Source organism: Dreissena polymorpha, chromosome 4 (assembly GCF_020536995.1).
Source record: "Dreissena polymorpha isolate Duluth1 chromosome 4, UMN_Dpol_1.0, whole genome shotgun sequence".
NCBI classification, from domain to species: Eukaryota; Metazoa; Mollusca; class Bivalvia; order Myida; family Dreissenidae; genus Dreissena; species Dreissena polymorpha.
In genome coordinates, this window is record NC_068358.1 from 139,142,742 (window position 1) to 139,157,006 (window position 14,265).

Genomic DNA, 14,265 nt, shown 5'->3' on the forward strand with positions numbered 1-14,265 from the left:
AAAGGCTTTATAATAAATTGTTTATAACATCCATAAACAAAAATCATCAATCTCCCTTTTTCATTACCAACATACAGATATTTTATTGTTATATCCAATCATATGTGACCATGTGTATGTCATAAAAAGACTTTAAACACTGCATGCTCTGCAAATTAGCAATTAAGAAATAAATGCTAACGGCCTCATTAGAAATTATATTACATGCTAATATTAAAACATCAAGTATTATTACTTAATCAAATAACCAGTAACTCAAAAGTGAAGTTCGTTTGATCAGTTAGACTTATTCAAACAAGCATTATTTATTAAAAACTAAAAAAAGTTGACATATATCAGTAAATCATCATTTCTACCAATGCAGGTCTACAAACATTTAGAGGACTTAGTTAAGTACGGTGATTTGTTTACCTCTGCGCCCTGCGTCCTAGACGCAAAACAATTGCCGTAGACGCAAAGTTTAAGAATATGTGCATCCAAAGGACGCATGCTTTTTTCAAGTAACGAGTCCGTCCGAAATCGTATTTGTTATTATTGCACTTTCCGTATGGGGTAAAATGTAGGTAAACATGGTGTTCCGTCAAAATTGCACCGCTCGTAATAATTGGATAATCAGTTGCTTAGAACCAATGAAATTCGTTGTTAGTAAACTGTCTAGGGGTAAGCGGTGTAGTAGCAAAAATTTATATTGTAAGTGACGTAGCGAATATCGTCTGCAAAAATGGGTCCAAAGCGAAAAAACAATAGCGAAGGCCAGCGTATTTTATTCGTTTTTTTTTCAAAGCGATTCAAACGCATCTACAGTACAGCCAAAGCGGCACAAACATAATCCGCGGCTACGCCACGGCCAGATTATTAGTCCGCGGCGGCCGAATCATGTGTTCACGCGGCGTATCGCCGTGGCACTCGGCATCGATCCGCGCAACGACGCCGAGTCTGTATTAACCTCGCGTACTTTCGCGGAGTAAATCCGCCGCATACGTACGCGGCGGATCGAGTGAAAAGATATCCACCTACATGTACATACATGTATGTGTAGCGTAGAATTAATTACGAGCAACTGTTCATGTTTCGTTCGATTATCATTATTATATTTGTAATCCGAAACACACTTCAGAATTTTAATGCTAACGCGTCCTTTGGCAAATTCTAGCGTCAAATAAACAGTGCTAAAATATCCTTTGTTTCATAAAAAGCGCGCGAAAATTATGCAGGCATGTAGAACGTCGTTTGGAAAGTTTGGGTGTATTTTGTGTTGTATAAATACATGAACATCACGTCAGGCGTAAATCGCGTGTTCAGTGGAGAAAAAAAACGCCCCGATTAGACGTTATTTCATCATCTCTATAAATAGTAACAAATGCCCAAATGTATTTGATACTTAAGGAAATATCGAGAATGTTTGTGTATCGTTAATATTTAGCAGCATTTGCTTTAAAACTGGAATATACGGGATTATCGGGTAATTAGTAGCGATGTTAACTGTATAATATGAACAAAATAAAACGTGTTTATATACGCATATTCAAACAATAGTTGTAATAAGCTGATAATTAACAAAACTACAAATACGTTGTCACCGTCTTGATTATTGATGTGGCTTCAAACTGCTAATTTTCTCAGCTAAAATATAATAGCGGAATCAACATGCAATTAATTTATAAATCCACCATATGCTGGAGCCTTGACCGCTTGTATGTGCGAAAACATAATTACGTGACCTTGTTTATGTGTGAAATACATACGCGGGAAACAAACTTAATAATTGGCCAGACACATTAACTATGCTTACATGTATATGCTAATACAATCCGCGCACAATAAATTTATTATGATTTTAATTATTATTATAATTGTTCTTTCAAAATTTGTTAACTACATGTAACTAATAATTTAAAAAAAAATATTTCATGATCGCATCGACTCGGCATCATGTCGCGGACCGTGGCATGCCTCGGCGGACAGATGCGACGTTTCGCTGCGAAATGCGACTTGCCGCCGCATACTGACGCGGCTTCAACGCCTGACGCGGCATCGACTCGTTTCGCCTTGCCGCCGTGGATCGTGAAATACGTTTGTTCCGCTTTGGCTGTACTGTACAACGACAACCAGTATGACCATTTCCAGCGAAGAACCACATAATGAAAATCGTTCTAAAAAAGCTAGAAAATAACAGACGGAATGGTAAAAACTGTTAAGCTGGCTTGCCTTTGACGAGTGCACAAACAGTTTATATTGTAAATTATGCACTGATGCTAAAAAGTTAAATGGCATGACTAAAAGTGCACAATGCACAAATTTTCAGCAATCAACTCTAACAAGACATGCTTCTTTGCCCGAGCACAAAATGTTAATTGAAGCACCCGTCTTGCAAAAAGACCTAAGTGTATGTTTTAAATGCCTTGTGCGTGATAACTACTCAGCATATTTGTAATTGCCAACATTACATGTATGTGTTATGCTCTTCCTTAGCTAAGAGATCATTTAAAACCTGGTTACTGCTTCTCATTTGTTATGTGTGTGTGTTTTGTTGCCAAATTCATCAATGGACAATACTTGGGACTCACACTTTCAGTTTGGGACTCACACATTTTTAGTCCAGCGAGTCCCAGGACTCACATATATTAAATTGTAAAACAAGATGTGTTTGTGAAACACAATGTCCCCCTATATGATGTTTGGCCTTGAAGGATGACCTTGACCTTGACCCCTCACCACTCAAAATGTGCAGCTCCATGAGATTACCATGCATGTCAAATATAAAATTGCTAGCTTCAATATTGCAGAAGTTACATTACATGAGCAATTTTGACCCATATATTTGACCTAGAAGGATGACCTTGACCTTGACATTTCACCACTCAAAATGTGCAGCTCCATGAGATACACATGCGTGCCAAATATCAAGTTGCAATCTTCAATATTGCAAAAGTATTCATAAAATAAGCGATTTGGGCCACATATATTTGACCTCTGACCTTGAAGGATGACCTTGACCTTGACCTTTCACCACTCAAAATGTGCAGCTCCATAAGTTACACATGCATGCCAAATATCAAGTTGCTATCTTCAATATTGCAAAAGTATTCATAAAATAAACGATTTGGGCCACATATATTTGACCTCTGACCTTGAAGGATGACCTTGACCTTGACCTTTCACCACACAAAATGCCCAGCTCCATGAGGTACACATGCATGCCAAATATCAAGTTGCTATCTTCAATAATGCAAAAGTATTCTTAAAATGAGTGATTTTGGCCACATATATTTGACCTCTGACCTTGAAGGATGACCTTGACCTTTCATCACTCAAAATGTGCAGCTCCATGAGATATACATGCATGCCAAATATCAAGTTGCTATATTCAATATAGCAAAAGTTATTGCAAAATGTTAAAGTTGGCGCAAACTGACAAACCAACCAACCAACAGACCAGCCAACAGACAGGGCAAAAACAATATGTCCCCCACTACTATAGTGGGGGACATAAAAATCACTAAAGTACCAATAGGTTAACAAAAGTGTGTCTCAAAACAAACCACATACCCTCCAACTCCCATTACTGGACACATCCTACAATGTTGTGGTAACACGTCCCCACTTTTCCTCCGAGTATAGTAGGTCCCTTCCCATTTCTGCAACCAAGGAAAAAATTGTAGGTGCGCTCAGCAAAAAAGGGGCTTAACGCATGCACATAAATAGTCCTCCCAGATAAGCCTGTGCAGTCTGCCTAGACTAAATTTCCGTTAACAAGAGACTTCCTTGAAACACAAGGGTACCGCATAACAGGTGCCACGCTCGGCTGCGAAAGCTTGTCATTTTTTTAATATTTTTTTTAGAGGTCACAGTGACCTTGACCTTTGACCTAGTGACCCAAAATGGGTGTGGCGTGTAAAACTCATCAAGGTGCATCTACATATGAAATTTCAAAGTTGAAGGTAGAAGCACTTTGATTTTAGAGCCAATGTAAAGGTTTTAGCACGATGCTAGCGGACGGCTGACGACGAGCAGGCTATGACAATACCTCGGGTTTTCTCCGAAAACAGCCTTGCTAAAAATTCCATAACAACAGACAGTGAAGTCCCTGATTAGTATTTGAGGACTGCACAGGCTAATCTGGGACAATATTACTAACACACTTGCATTTAGGCCGTGTTCTGTGAAAAGGGGGTTAAATGCATGTGCCTAAAGTGTCTTCCCAGATTTGCCTGTGCAGTTTGCACAGGCTAATCAGGGACAACACTTTCCACTTTTATGATATTTTTCGTTTGCAGAAAGTCTCTTCTTTTCATAAATCCAATTTAGACGGAAAGTGTCGTCCCTGATTAGCCTGTGCGGACTGCGACTCATATGTTTGATTGCTGGTACAGAATACAGGTAGCAATATCTCTGGGTGTTTATAAAGCGGAATATAATCTGGCAGTGTATGAAAGACACATTGAACAACAGCTTTTAAATTCAGTAATTTGACCCATACATTTTGTACATTATTCGTGTGGCAATTGAATAAATATATATCAATTAAAGTTAATAAGTTGCTAGTGAAATCTATGAACAATTTTTACTGATCAGGAATGATGCAAAATATACACATTTTCATAACTTGTGTGACTTGTTAATCAACAAAAACTGAATAAACTGCAAAATAACTACACAACTTTTAATCATTTAAGTTTAACATTCACTAATCACAACAGAGTTTATTTTTCATGTTTGTATGCAACCCATTACCAGTCCATGACTCTTTAATGACAAAACGCTTATTCACCCTTTAGTGATATGTCAGTTGTTTCACACAAATTGTCAAACAACATGCACCATTAAGTAGGCTACAATGTTCTTGTTTGGCCACAATTTTTCGCATGCAGAAAGTGCATACCAAGTTTGCTCCAAGAAACTGCTTCTATGAGATCTTTACCACCAGGGTTTTTCAGGTAAACTCAAATGCTTTTATTAACTTTTTCTTTAAGAAACAAGTTCAATGGCTTTTAACCCTTTGCATGCTGGGTAATTTGTCTTCTGCTAAAATGTCGTCTGCTGAATTTATAAAATTAGCATTTTCTTCAATTTTTTTCAAAGAATACTATCAGAATAGCAAACAGTTTGGATCCAGATGAGACGCCACGTTCTGTGGCGTCTCATCTGGATCCAAACTGTTTGCAAAGGCCTTTAAAATTCAGCTCCAGCGCTTTAAGGGTTAAATATTGATGTTCATACGTCTGATTTGCTACCCAAAATGGGAAAAAGGAACCAAAACCGTAAAAAAATATATTTGTGACTCTTGTTAAGCATGTTAAGTGATTACACATAGAAATGTATATTTATTTCATGATTGTTTGTATAATTGTCTGATTATAGTGATTGACCAATACATAAAAGAAGTGACCTTAGACATTTTCTCAGTCAAAACTTGTGACATCAACACCTGAAACCATTTTTTTTCTGTTTAAACAATAGTTAGCATTTATATTTAAATTGGAACAAAATCATATACAGATGGATTAAAATTATTTTTGGTACTAAATATTTCATGGCTGAAAATGCGCAAGTTTACCGAGTCTTAAAAGCCAGCCTTTAGGCAAACAAAACCTTGTAAATAACCATGACCCGCAACTTTTTATAGAATGTAATTTCCATGAAAATTGAACTTCAATTCATTTCCGAGAGACTATATAATTCATGATTAATACCACAATCTGTGTTGAAAAAGTGCGTAATATATCTTCTTTAGTGGTGTAAGTATTATGGATGTATAGTATTGCCAGGTCAAGTGTTTCAATGACTGCATCTTGTACCGAAATGTCCAGATGTCCACAGGCAGATGCCCTTACTCAGCTGAATATATGTCATCACTATAGCAGTTCACAAATTTAATTTTTTGCTCAAAAATGGCAAACAACTCTACTTTACAACAATGAGCTAGCTCATGTTTCCCTTTGAACAGCAAATATTCATTCGCTTTATGGAACTCTTTGTGAAATAACTAAGGTTAAGAGCAAATTATTGAGGTTAAAATAATCCAAAGAAACATCCTTGTACCTTGCCCTTTTTCATTTGTCCATTTATACTATCTGAAATCTCCTGCTTATTGCGGTCACTTCGCAATTCGCGGGTGTCCTTCCCCAACACTTCCTCCATTGTGTATCCCGTTAGACGTTCATAGGCTGGGTTCACATACTGAAACAGATATCACAAAAGTCAAGGTTTCACACATATAATGCTGATGACAAAATATAATAAACAAGCAAATTTGTTTAATTGATATACCCCGCCAATATGCTTCTGGACACAAAAGTGTTATATTTGACACTGAAAAAAGCATTTTTTCGAGATACAAAGGGCCGTAACTCCCTTTTTATTAGATGGTGTACAATGCCATTTGGCTGGCATCATCCTCTTATCCATATGTATACTCATACCAAGTTTCAATGAAATCTGCCATAGCACTTTTAAGATACGGCTCCGGACACAAAAAAAGCATTTTTTCAAGATACAAAGGACCATAACTCCGTTATTAACAGATGGTGTACAATGCCATTTGGCGTGCATTATCCTCTTATCCATATTTATACTCATACCAAGTTTCAATGAAATCCGCCAAAGCACTTCTAAGATATGGCTTCGGACACAAAAGTGCCGGACGGACAGAAGGAAGGACGGACGGAAAGACGGACGTAAAGACGGACAACGCCAAAACAATATCCCTCCGCCTATGGCGGGGGATAAATAGGCATTGTCCAGGGAAAGTGGGCCTTATGCAGGTGTGTAAAGTGTCTTCCCAGATATGACATTTCCAATTTAAAAAATTATGTCCTTTAACTGTTTAAGATAATCTAAGTCAAGAGGTCACTTGAATCAATGCACTCTTTGAAACTTACGATGCCAAACAAGGTGCAGTTTTGCTTTTTATAGAAACACTAATATCATGACACTTGCACAGATCAAATTATTCAAGAGTTCCTTTGTACTAAAAAGAACACAAGCACTTCAATTGTTAAGCAGTTCCAAACACAGTCAACCAAAACTGTTTTGCATAACTTCACAACAATGAGGAAATTAGTTGCATCAAAAGATCCACTTCTCTGACAATACCCCATGTCAAATGCAAAGATTCTAATATATAGATCTCTACAGTAGCATTTCCTGTGGGACTCTACTTTATAGAGTGCTGTTTGAAAAGGCATGAAACAGCCAGGCTACCAATACATGTGAGCAACAAATTGATGTGTTCAGACAAACATCAGAAATTGTTAGAAGTTCAGTTTGCTCCTGCATACAACAAGAACTCAGATGCAGCAGCCATTATTATGACAGCTATTTATATGTCTTCCCAAATGTATTTTATGATGCATATTTTTAAAAACATCTAGGCAATAATTGTAGAATACTTAAATCAAACTACAGGTAATGTTACTTATTCAATGAGCTCACACAAAAGGGGTGTTTCCAAATCAAATGTACAACTATTTCAATGTGCTTTTTTATATAAAATTGTCAGTAAAATTTCTGAAAGAAACCATTTCATTCAAAAAATAAGAACATACATTTGTATAGTGCTTGAATACATTTCTTACAAAAAATAGTTTTCAATAAAATAAACCTTTTTAGTTAAGAGCTGATTCCCTTCTAAAATTAAATTATTTAGTATGATAGCATTTTCCAATTACATTTCTGATCAAAATCATTTGTTGTTTGAAGAATGAAACAAGAGCACCGCATAACGGGTACCAACGCTTGTCTGATTGTGCAGTTTTGAATAAATGAAAGCTTGTCAGAATTTTTATTTTTTTATTTTTTTAGAGATCACAGTGACCTTGACCTTTGACCAAGTGACCCAAAAATAGGTGTCCCGTGTAGAAGTCATCAAGGTGCATTTACATATGAAGTTTCAAAGTTGTAGGTGGAAGCACTTTGATTTAAGAGACAAATGTCAAGGTTTAAGCACGACACGGACGGCAGAAGGCGGACAACGAGCTAACAACTAGCTCGAAAACAGCTGAGCTAATAAATGAAACCTTGATATTAAAATAATTTAAACCAAGTATTACACAGGATAATTAAAAAGCAAACACACAAAATTCTTCAAAAAAGATTTCCTGTGCTACATTCCAGGTAAATAGATCAGGCTGGTGAAAAGGTTTTGCAGGAAATGTCATTCATATAATCAGACTTTGTAGTTGAAGCAAATAAAAAATCCACAGGCTCCTAAACTGCCGAGATATAAATTATTTCAAAAGTGGAAGATTAATGTTGAGAATGTTGGTAGTGAGGATACTCAGTTAAACAAGCTTAACACTTTTTTTCTACATTTTCACCAGTATTTCAACACTATATAAACAAAACAATCGCATATACAATTACCTTCTTTTAAGATTGATTTAACACTGTCAAATTAAGTGATAATTATAGTCAATTATTGTGAAAATATAGTTTTCTGAACAAATCTGTATTTACGTAAGAACCTAATATTTCAGAAACAGTTTCCAAGGAGAATAAATTCTGATTTTTCTATGATTTGCATTTTCAATACCTTAGTTTCCATTAAATATAGTAATTAAGACAACAAAACCAGATCATACTCAGAACAGCCTATGCTATTTGGTAATTGCATGAATATGGTCAACCATTTTATGACAGTAGTAATGCTCATTGTCCTATCATAGCCATATCCTGAAATATAATCAGCTTTTGTTGACCATGATAAAAAATATGAAAGAGATGGGTTAAGTATTGAAGGTGCTATGAGAAACTGTAACAAAAGTGTGACAGAAGAATCTATTATTAGCCTCAGTGACCTTGACCTTGACCCCAGTGACCTCAAACCTCATCAAAAGGTAGAGGTCCATGCAAGGTACCTACATGCCAAATATGAAAGAGATCGGTTAAGTATTGAAGGTGCTATGAGAAACTGTAACAAAAGTGACAGAAGTAAGGAAGGAAGGAAGGACAAACTGGCAACTATATGCTACGCCGAAATTTTATTTCGGGGAGCATACAAATGTTTTGTTATGGTGTCCATTTCACAAACACAATCTATCATGTTTCAGAAATAATAATATCTTGGTAAAACCAAAACCAGAACATGTTGTCATGAAATGTCTCAATTAAGACCAATAATGTTTAAAACCAATCTTTGAAATACGGCTAACATGATGATCATTTTAATCAGGATGTAACAAAATTGATGCACATATTTTAATAATTTTAAAATGTGAAGAGCATATCTTGCTAAAATCACCTGTATCTCGTGGTCCTGGTTTGAGATCTCCACACAGTCGTTCACGGAGTCAAGGGCAGAGAAGAGCGCACTGCATGTGCACAGTTTCTGGCGTGTGACCACATCCGAGTGTTCCAAAACCAGAAGCTCATTCAGACATGTGCCCACGTTGGAGCTCTCCAAGAATCGCTGAAAATAAATTAGCATAGCTCTGTGGAAAAGGGTTTTGATACATTTGAGTATAGTGTTGTTCCAGATTAGCCTGTGCAATCAGCTCTTCAAAAATATGAGAACTAGAAACAAAGTGCAGTTTCAAATAATTAAGATAACAGATGATTTCTGGAAATTTTATACAGATAATAAGTTTTATGTTCAAAATTAGGACATTAAATAAAACTTATGTGAGAACATTTCACCTCAAAGCCGGACTGCCCTGTCTAAAACCTAAACATGATTTTTCATTTCATCTTTACTTAAGTCAGTAGTCATTTAAGCACTTACTCACTCTAAATTTCACTCTGAATATATATTAACAATAAATGTGTTTAAGAATATTATGAACACAAACATTTGCTATTTTCCAGAAACAACCATACAGGTGTACCATGCATGTTCTCCATTACTTGAAATGTGTGTGCCCTTATCTGAAGCCCTTATATATATATATATATATCATGACAGCAATTTATTCATCCACTAAACATGCGAAGATGAGTGGACATAGGGCAATGTTCTTTAATTCGACCAATTGTCAAGACACATGTGCCCGAGTGCCTGATAAAATCACGAATTTGCCATTAAATTGCTGATGAGGTATAACAAACAAGCAAATACGTTGAATTGATATCCCCCGCCAATACGCTTCTGGACACAAAAGTGTTATATTTGACACTCAAAAGCATTTTTTCAAGATACAATGGGCCATAACCTCGTTATTAACAGATGTTGTACAATGCCATTTGGCGTGCATCATCCTCTTATCCATATATATACTCATACCAAGTTTCAATGAAATCCGCCAAAGCACTTCCAAGATATGGCTCCGGACACAAAAGTGCCGGACGGACGGACAGAAAGACGGACGGAAAGACAGACGGATGGACGGACAACGCCAAAACAATATCCCTCCACCTATGGCGGGGATAACAAAACTGTTATCCATTTGAGTGTTGATAATAAAGGGATAAAGGATGGTAAGTTTTAGCCAAAGAGAGCTTCCATGGCAAATTTAAAGGTAAATTTTTGAACATTGTTTTTTACAAATGCCAGGACAAATGTCAACAAGGGACAAAATTGTCACAAAACCAGGTTTTCATTGTGAAAAAAAAATCTGATAAAGGGAGAAAACTCAAACTGAACTTTTGAAATGACCAAAAAAAATTAACCCCCTTTGTAAGTTTTTTTTTTTTTTAAATCTATTTTTAGTCGTGGCGACCTTGACATTGGAGATATTGACGTGATTCTTTCGTGGTACACACCGTCCCATGATGGTGAACAAATGTGCCAAATGATTTTAAAATCTCACAATGAATGACATAGTTATGGCCAGGACAAGCTCATTTATGGCCATTTTTGACCTTTGAACTCAAAGTGTGACCTTGACCTTGGAGATATCGACGTAATTATTTCGCGCGACACACCGTCCAATGACGGTGAACAAATGTGCCAAATGATTTTAAAATCTGACGATGAACGACATAGTTATGGCTCGGACAAGCTCATTTATGGCCATTTTTGACCTTTGAACTCAAAGTGTGACCTTGACCTTGGAGATATCGACGTAATTATTTCGCGCGACACACCGTCCAATGATGGTGAACAAATGTGCCAAATGATTTTAAAATCTGACAATGAACGACATAGTTATGGCCCGGACAAGCTTATTCCGCCAGCCCGCCAGCCCGCCAGCCAGCCAGCCAGCCCGCCAGCCCGCCAGCCAGCCAGCCCGCCCGCATTCGCCAATCTAATAACCAGTTTTTTCCTTCGGAAAACCTGGTTAAAAATACCCACAGCTGGACAAACAAAATAAAACCTTGACTGTCCCACTAAAATCAGGAAGTGAATGGCATGTATGCAGGAATGGAGCATTGAAGAACAGTTTTGCATTAAAATACAAACCTAAAATAAAAAAATATATATTATTTGAGCTCTCAAAAAAAACTGCTGTAGAATAAAGAATGGAAGCTATTGTTGCTGATGTCAAATACTCATTATAAAGATTACCATAAATACCTCACAAAACTGTTTAAAAGAGTGGTTCTAAGAAAAAAAAAGCTTGCGAAATTGTATAAACGTCCTACTTTTCAAAAGTTTGTCAAACAAAATCTGCAATATAGATATAACAAATGCTTTAATTGTGTGAGCGAGTTTCATGATGAGTGTGCAAAACTGGCACTTCTAAACAGAGTTCAAATGATTTTTTTATGCAAAATCATGAACACTACCCAGTCTCATGATGGCCATGAACAAGAACAATATCTAATTTGTTTGAGAAATAATTAGAAGAAACATTCCGAACAATTAGGCTTTCATGAAGATTGTGCAAACAAATGTGACTTTTAGAGTTTTCAAAAGCTTTTACTTTAAATCAACCTTGTGACCTAGTTTTTGACCCACATGACCAAGTTTCAAATAATCTAATATCATTTGGAAAAAAATCTCAACATTAAGTTTGTTGAACATTATGTACTAAATGTGGCCCATATATAATTTCTTTTTCACAATTTGATATGTATAAGTGACCTAGTTTTTTTCACCACATGACCCAGTTTTGATAATTGCAAAGAAATTCGATTTTTTTCAAATAATACTATCCGAATAGCAAACAGTTTGGATCCTGATGAGACGCCACATTCTGTGGCGTCTCATCTGGATCCAAACTGTTTGCAAAGGCCTTCAAAATTCGGTTCCAGCACTGAAAGAGTTAACAATGCAAATGTTGACAATAGACAATCAAGGACTGAAGGCTCATCGCAGACAAAAGGTTATCACAAAAGCATACCATATTAGTATGCTGTGCTCAGGTGAGCTTCATACACAATTTTTAAACTACTGTTAAAATCATATTGTATTTTTTGTTGTTGTGTTGCTGTTCTTTGCTAAATATATTCTTAACTAATATTTTATGTCCAAGCATGCATGTCCAATTTTTCTGCAGATATAAAAGACTTGTCAATTAAATGCAATCTTTGCAAGCGATACTTCGATAAACCCCACCAAATGCAACAGTTTTAATATACCTCAAATCTTCTAGTTTATCATGTCTACTAAGTTGCTACAGTTAACTCTTCTTGAAAAATTCTGGATCAATTTTCATTTTGAGATCCCATTGTCAAGCCTCTTCCATATAATGAACATTCTGAGAGACATCAAACAATTTGCCAAATGTGGTTTACGATTTCACAACACATAAAACTAATCCAATCAGAAAGTATGTAGTAATTTCAAATGTTTTACAGCTTTCAGCTTACTGCATTCAGACATATAAAAGCAATATAATACTTCATCATATTGCTCCCTGAGGAGAGCCGTATATTTCTGAATTATTCCTCCCTTGCAGTAGTTTTAGGATGAGGACTAAAAAACACCCACTAGCATCTATTTCAAAGTCTTCGGGAAATAGTTTGCTCATTGATATCAGAAGAAGAGTGCACTTAAATCTCTTAAACAAAACAGCATTTGTTTTAATTAATATTCAATCAATTACTGGTTTATTTAAAAACATGTAAGAAGAAAGACAAGAACTAGTAGAATAAAAGACCCTATCATGTTCTACTGAGACCTCAAGGAACTATATAGTTCTGAGTAGGTTGTTCTTGAAAGGTTTATGCCTCCGTCACGATAATCCGGTCGTCAGCCGATGTGTGCGATCTCCAGGTGACTGAAAGACTGGACACGAAAGAGAGATGCCCACTGTCCAATAAGTGACACACTTTAATACCTCAGTCGCTCGGATTTGTTGTACTTGTATCATGACAAGCTCTGTCAGGCGTCCGTCAGTCATCGTGAAGAGGCCTTCATGTCATCTGACGTTCACCGGCCAATAAATATTTCCCTTGGAATACCTTGATTTTTGCTGATACACGTACAATGAATCTGATGTTGGGCGCTCACCGGGCTATAACGGGGCATTGATCGTCCCATCTTTTTTCAATCTCAATACAATTCCAATGCAGGCCCGACGTCGGGTAAAATTTTAAGTGAGACTTAAAATTAATCTGGACGCCGCCAGATCCTACAAAATGACCTGGTGTCCCTGCGAGCATCAGCCGGGCGCCAGCCCGATGAGCATAAACATTCGTAGTCCGCTGATTGGATGGTGACTGGTCTCTATTTGTGACTGAGGTACTAACGATAGACTTCAGATATCACAGGAAAATTTTTTAATGTTCCAAGCAAGTTTCATTAGTTACTTTAACTAGTGATTTAGTTTAAAATGGCATTGAAATAGTGCAGGTGCCCTTGCCACATTTGTGATCTACATTTTTTATAACATAGAATAATTTTTTTATTTTTTTTTTAGTGATTCCATGTTATTTCTTCACCTGACATTGAAATTATATACATTTATCTTACAAGGTTCACCAATAAAGAATTTCGGAGAATTATTTTGCAACAATTTCACTCACTATATTTCACTTTGTACACATTTATAGTGTGGCAAAGTGTAAATGACTGACAAGAAAGCTTTTAAAAAATATTCTGCAATCAGTATTTTTATCATTAATAACATTTTTATGATGAATGTGTCATTGTCAAGGAAGACGTTATATAAATCAACATAATTTGTTACAAAGCTTTTACAATTCCATTCTTTTAAAGGATGCATATTTTAATATTGTTTCTGAATTTCAGAAATTCTTTAATCACATGCAACATTTTAATGGGTTTCATAAGAAGAACACTTAAAATATTATAGTCTTGTCATTCACCGTATGAAATATAACAAACCTTCTCTGCAAGACATATTTTCATGATGACATCATTGGACTTTAAGACTGTTAACAAGGTTTTATTATAGCCAGATGAGGAAAAATGCCCTCAGA

General features: G+C 36.2%; 2 protein-coding genes across 4 annotated transcripts in view; one reads left to right on the top strand and one right to left on the bottom strand.

Annotated features, from left to right (window-relative positions):
• LOC127876904 (high affinity cAMP-specific and IBMX-insensitive 3',5'-cyclic phosphodiesterase 8B-like) overlaps positions 1 to 14,265 on the top strand; it is a 406,208-nt gene that overhangs the window by 263,000 nt on the left and 128,943 nt on the right. The window lies entirely within an intron of this gene.
• The window catches only part of LOC127876905 (high affinity cAMP-specific and IBMX-insensitive 3',5'-cyclic phosphodiesterase 8B-like), a 140,868-nt gene that overhangs the window by 41,275 nt on the left and 85,328 nt on the right, over positions 1 to 14,265 (bottom strand). For both annotated transcript variants that reach the window (XM_052422412.1, XM_052422411.1), the window contains exons 6-8: positions 9,242 to 9,409; positions 6,043 to 6,180; positions 3,550 to 3,638 (exon numbers count right to left, since the gene is read on the bottom strand). In XM_052422412.1, coding sequence (XP_052278372.1) covers positions 3,550 to 3,638; positions 6,043 to 6,180; positions 9,242 to 9,409 — 395 coding nt within the window. The remainder of the gene's footprint in view (positions 1 to 3,549; positions 3,639 to 6,042; positions 6,181 to 9,241; positions 9,410 to 14,265) is intronic.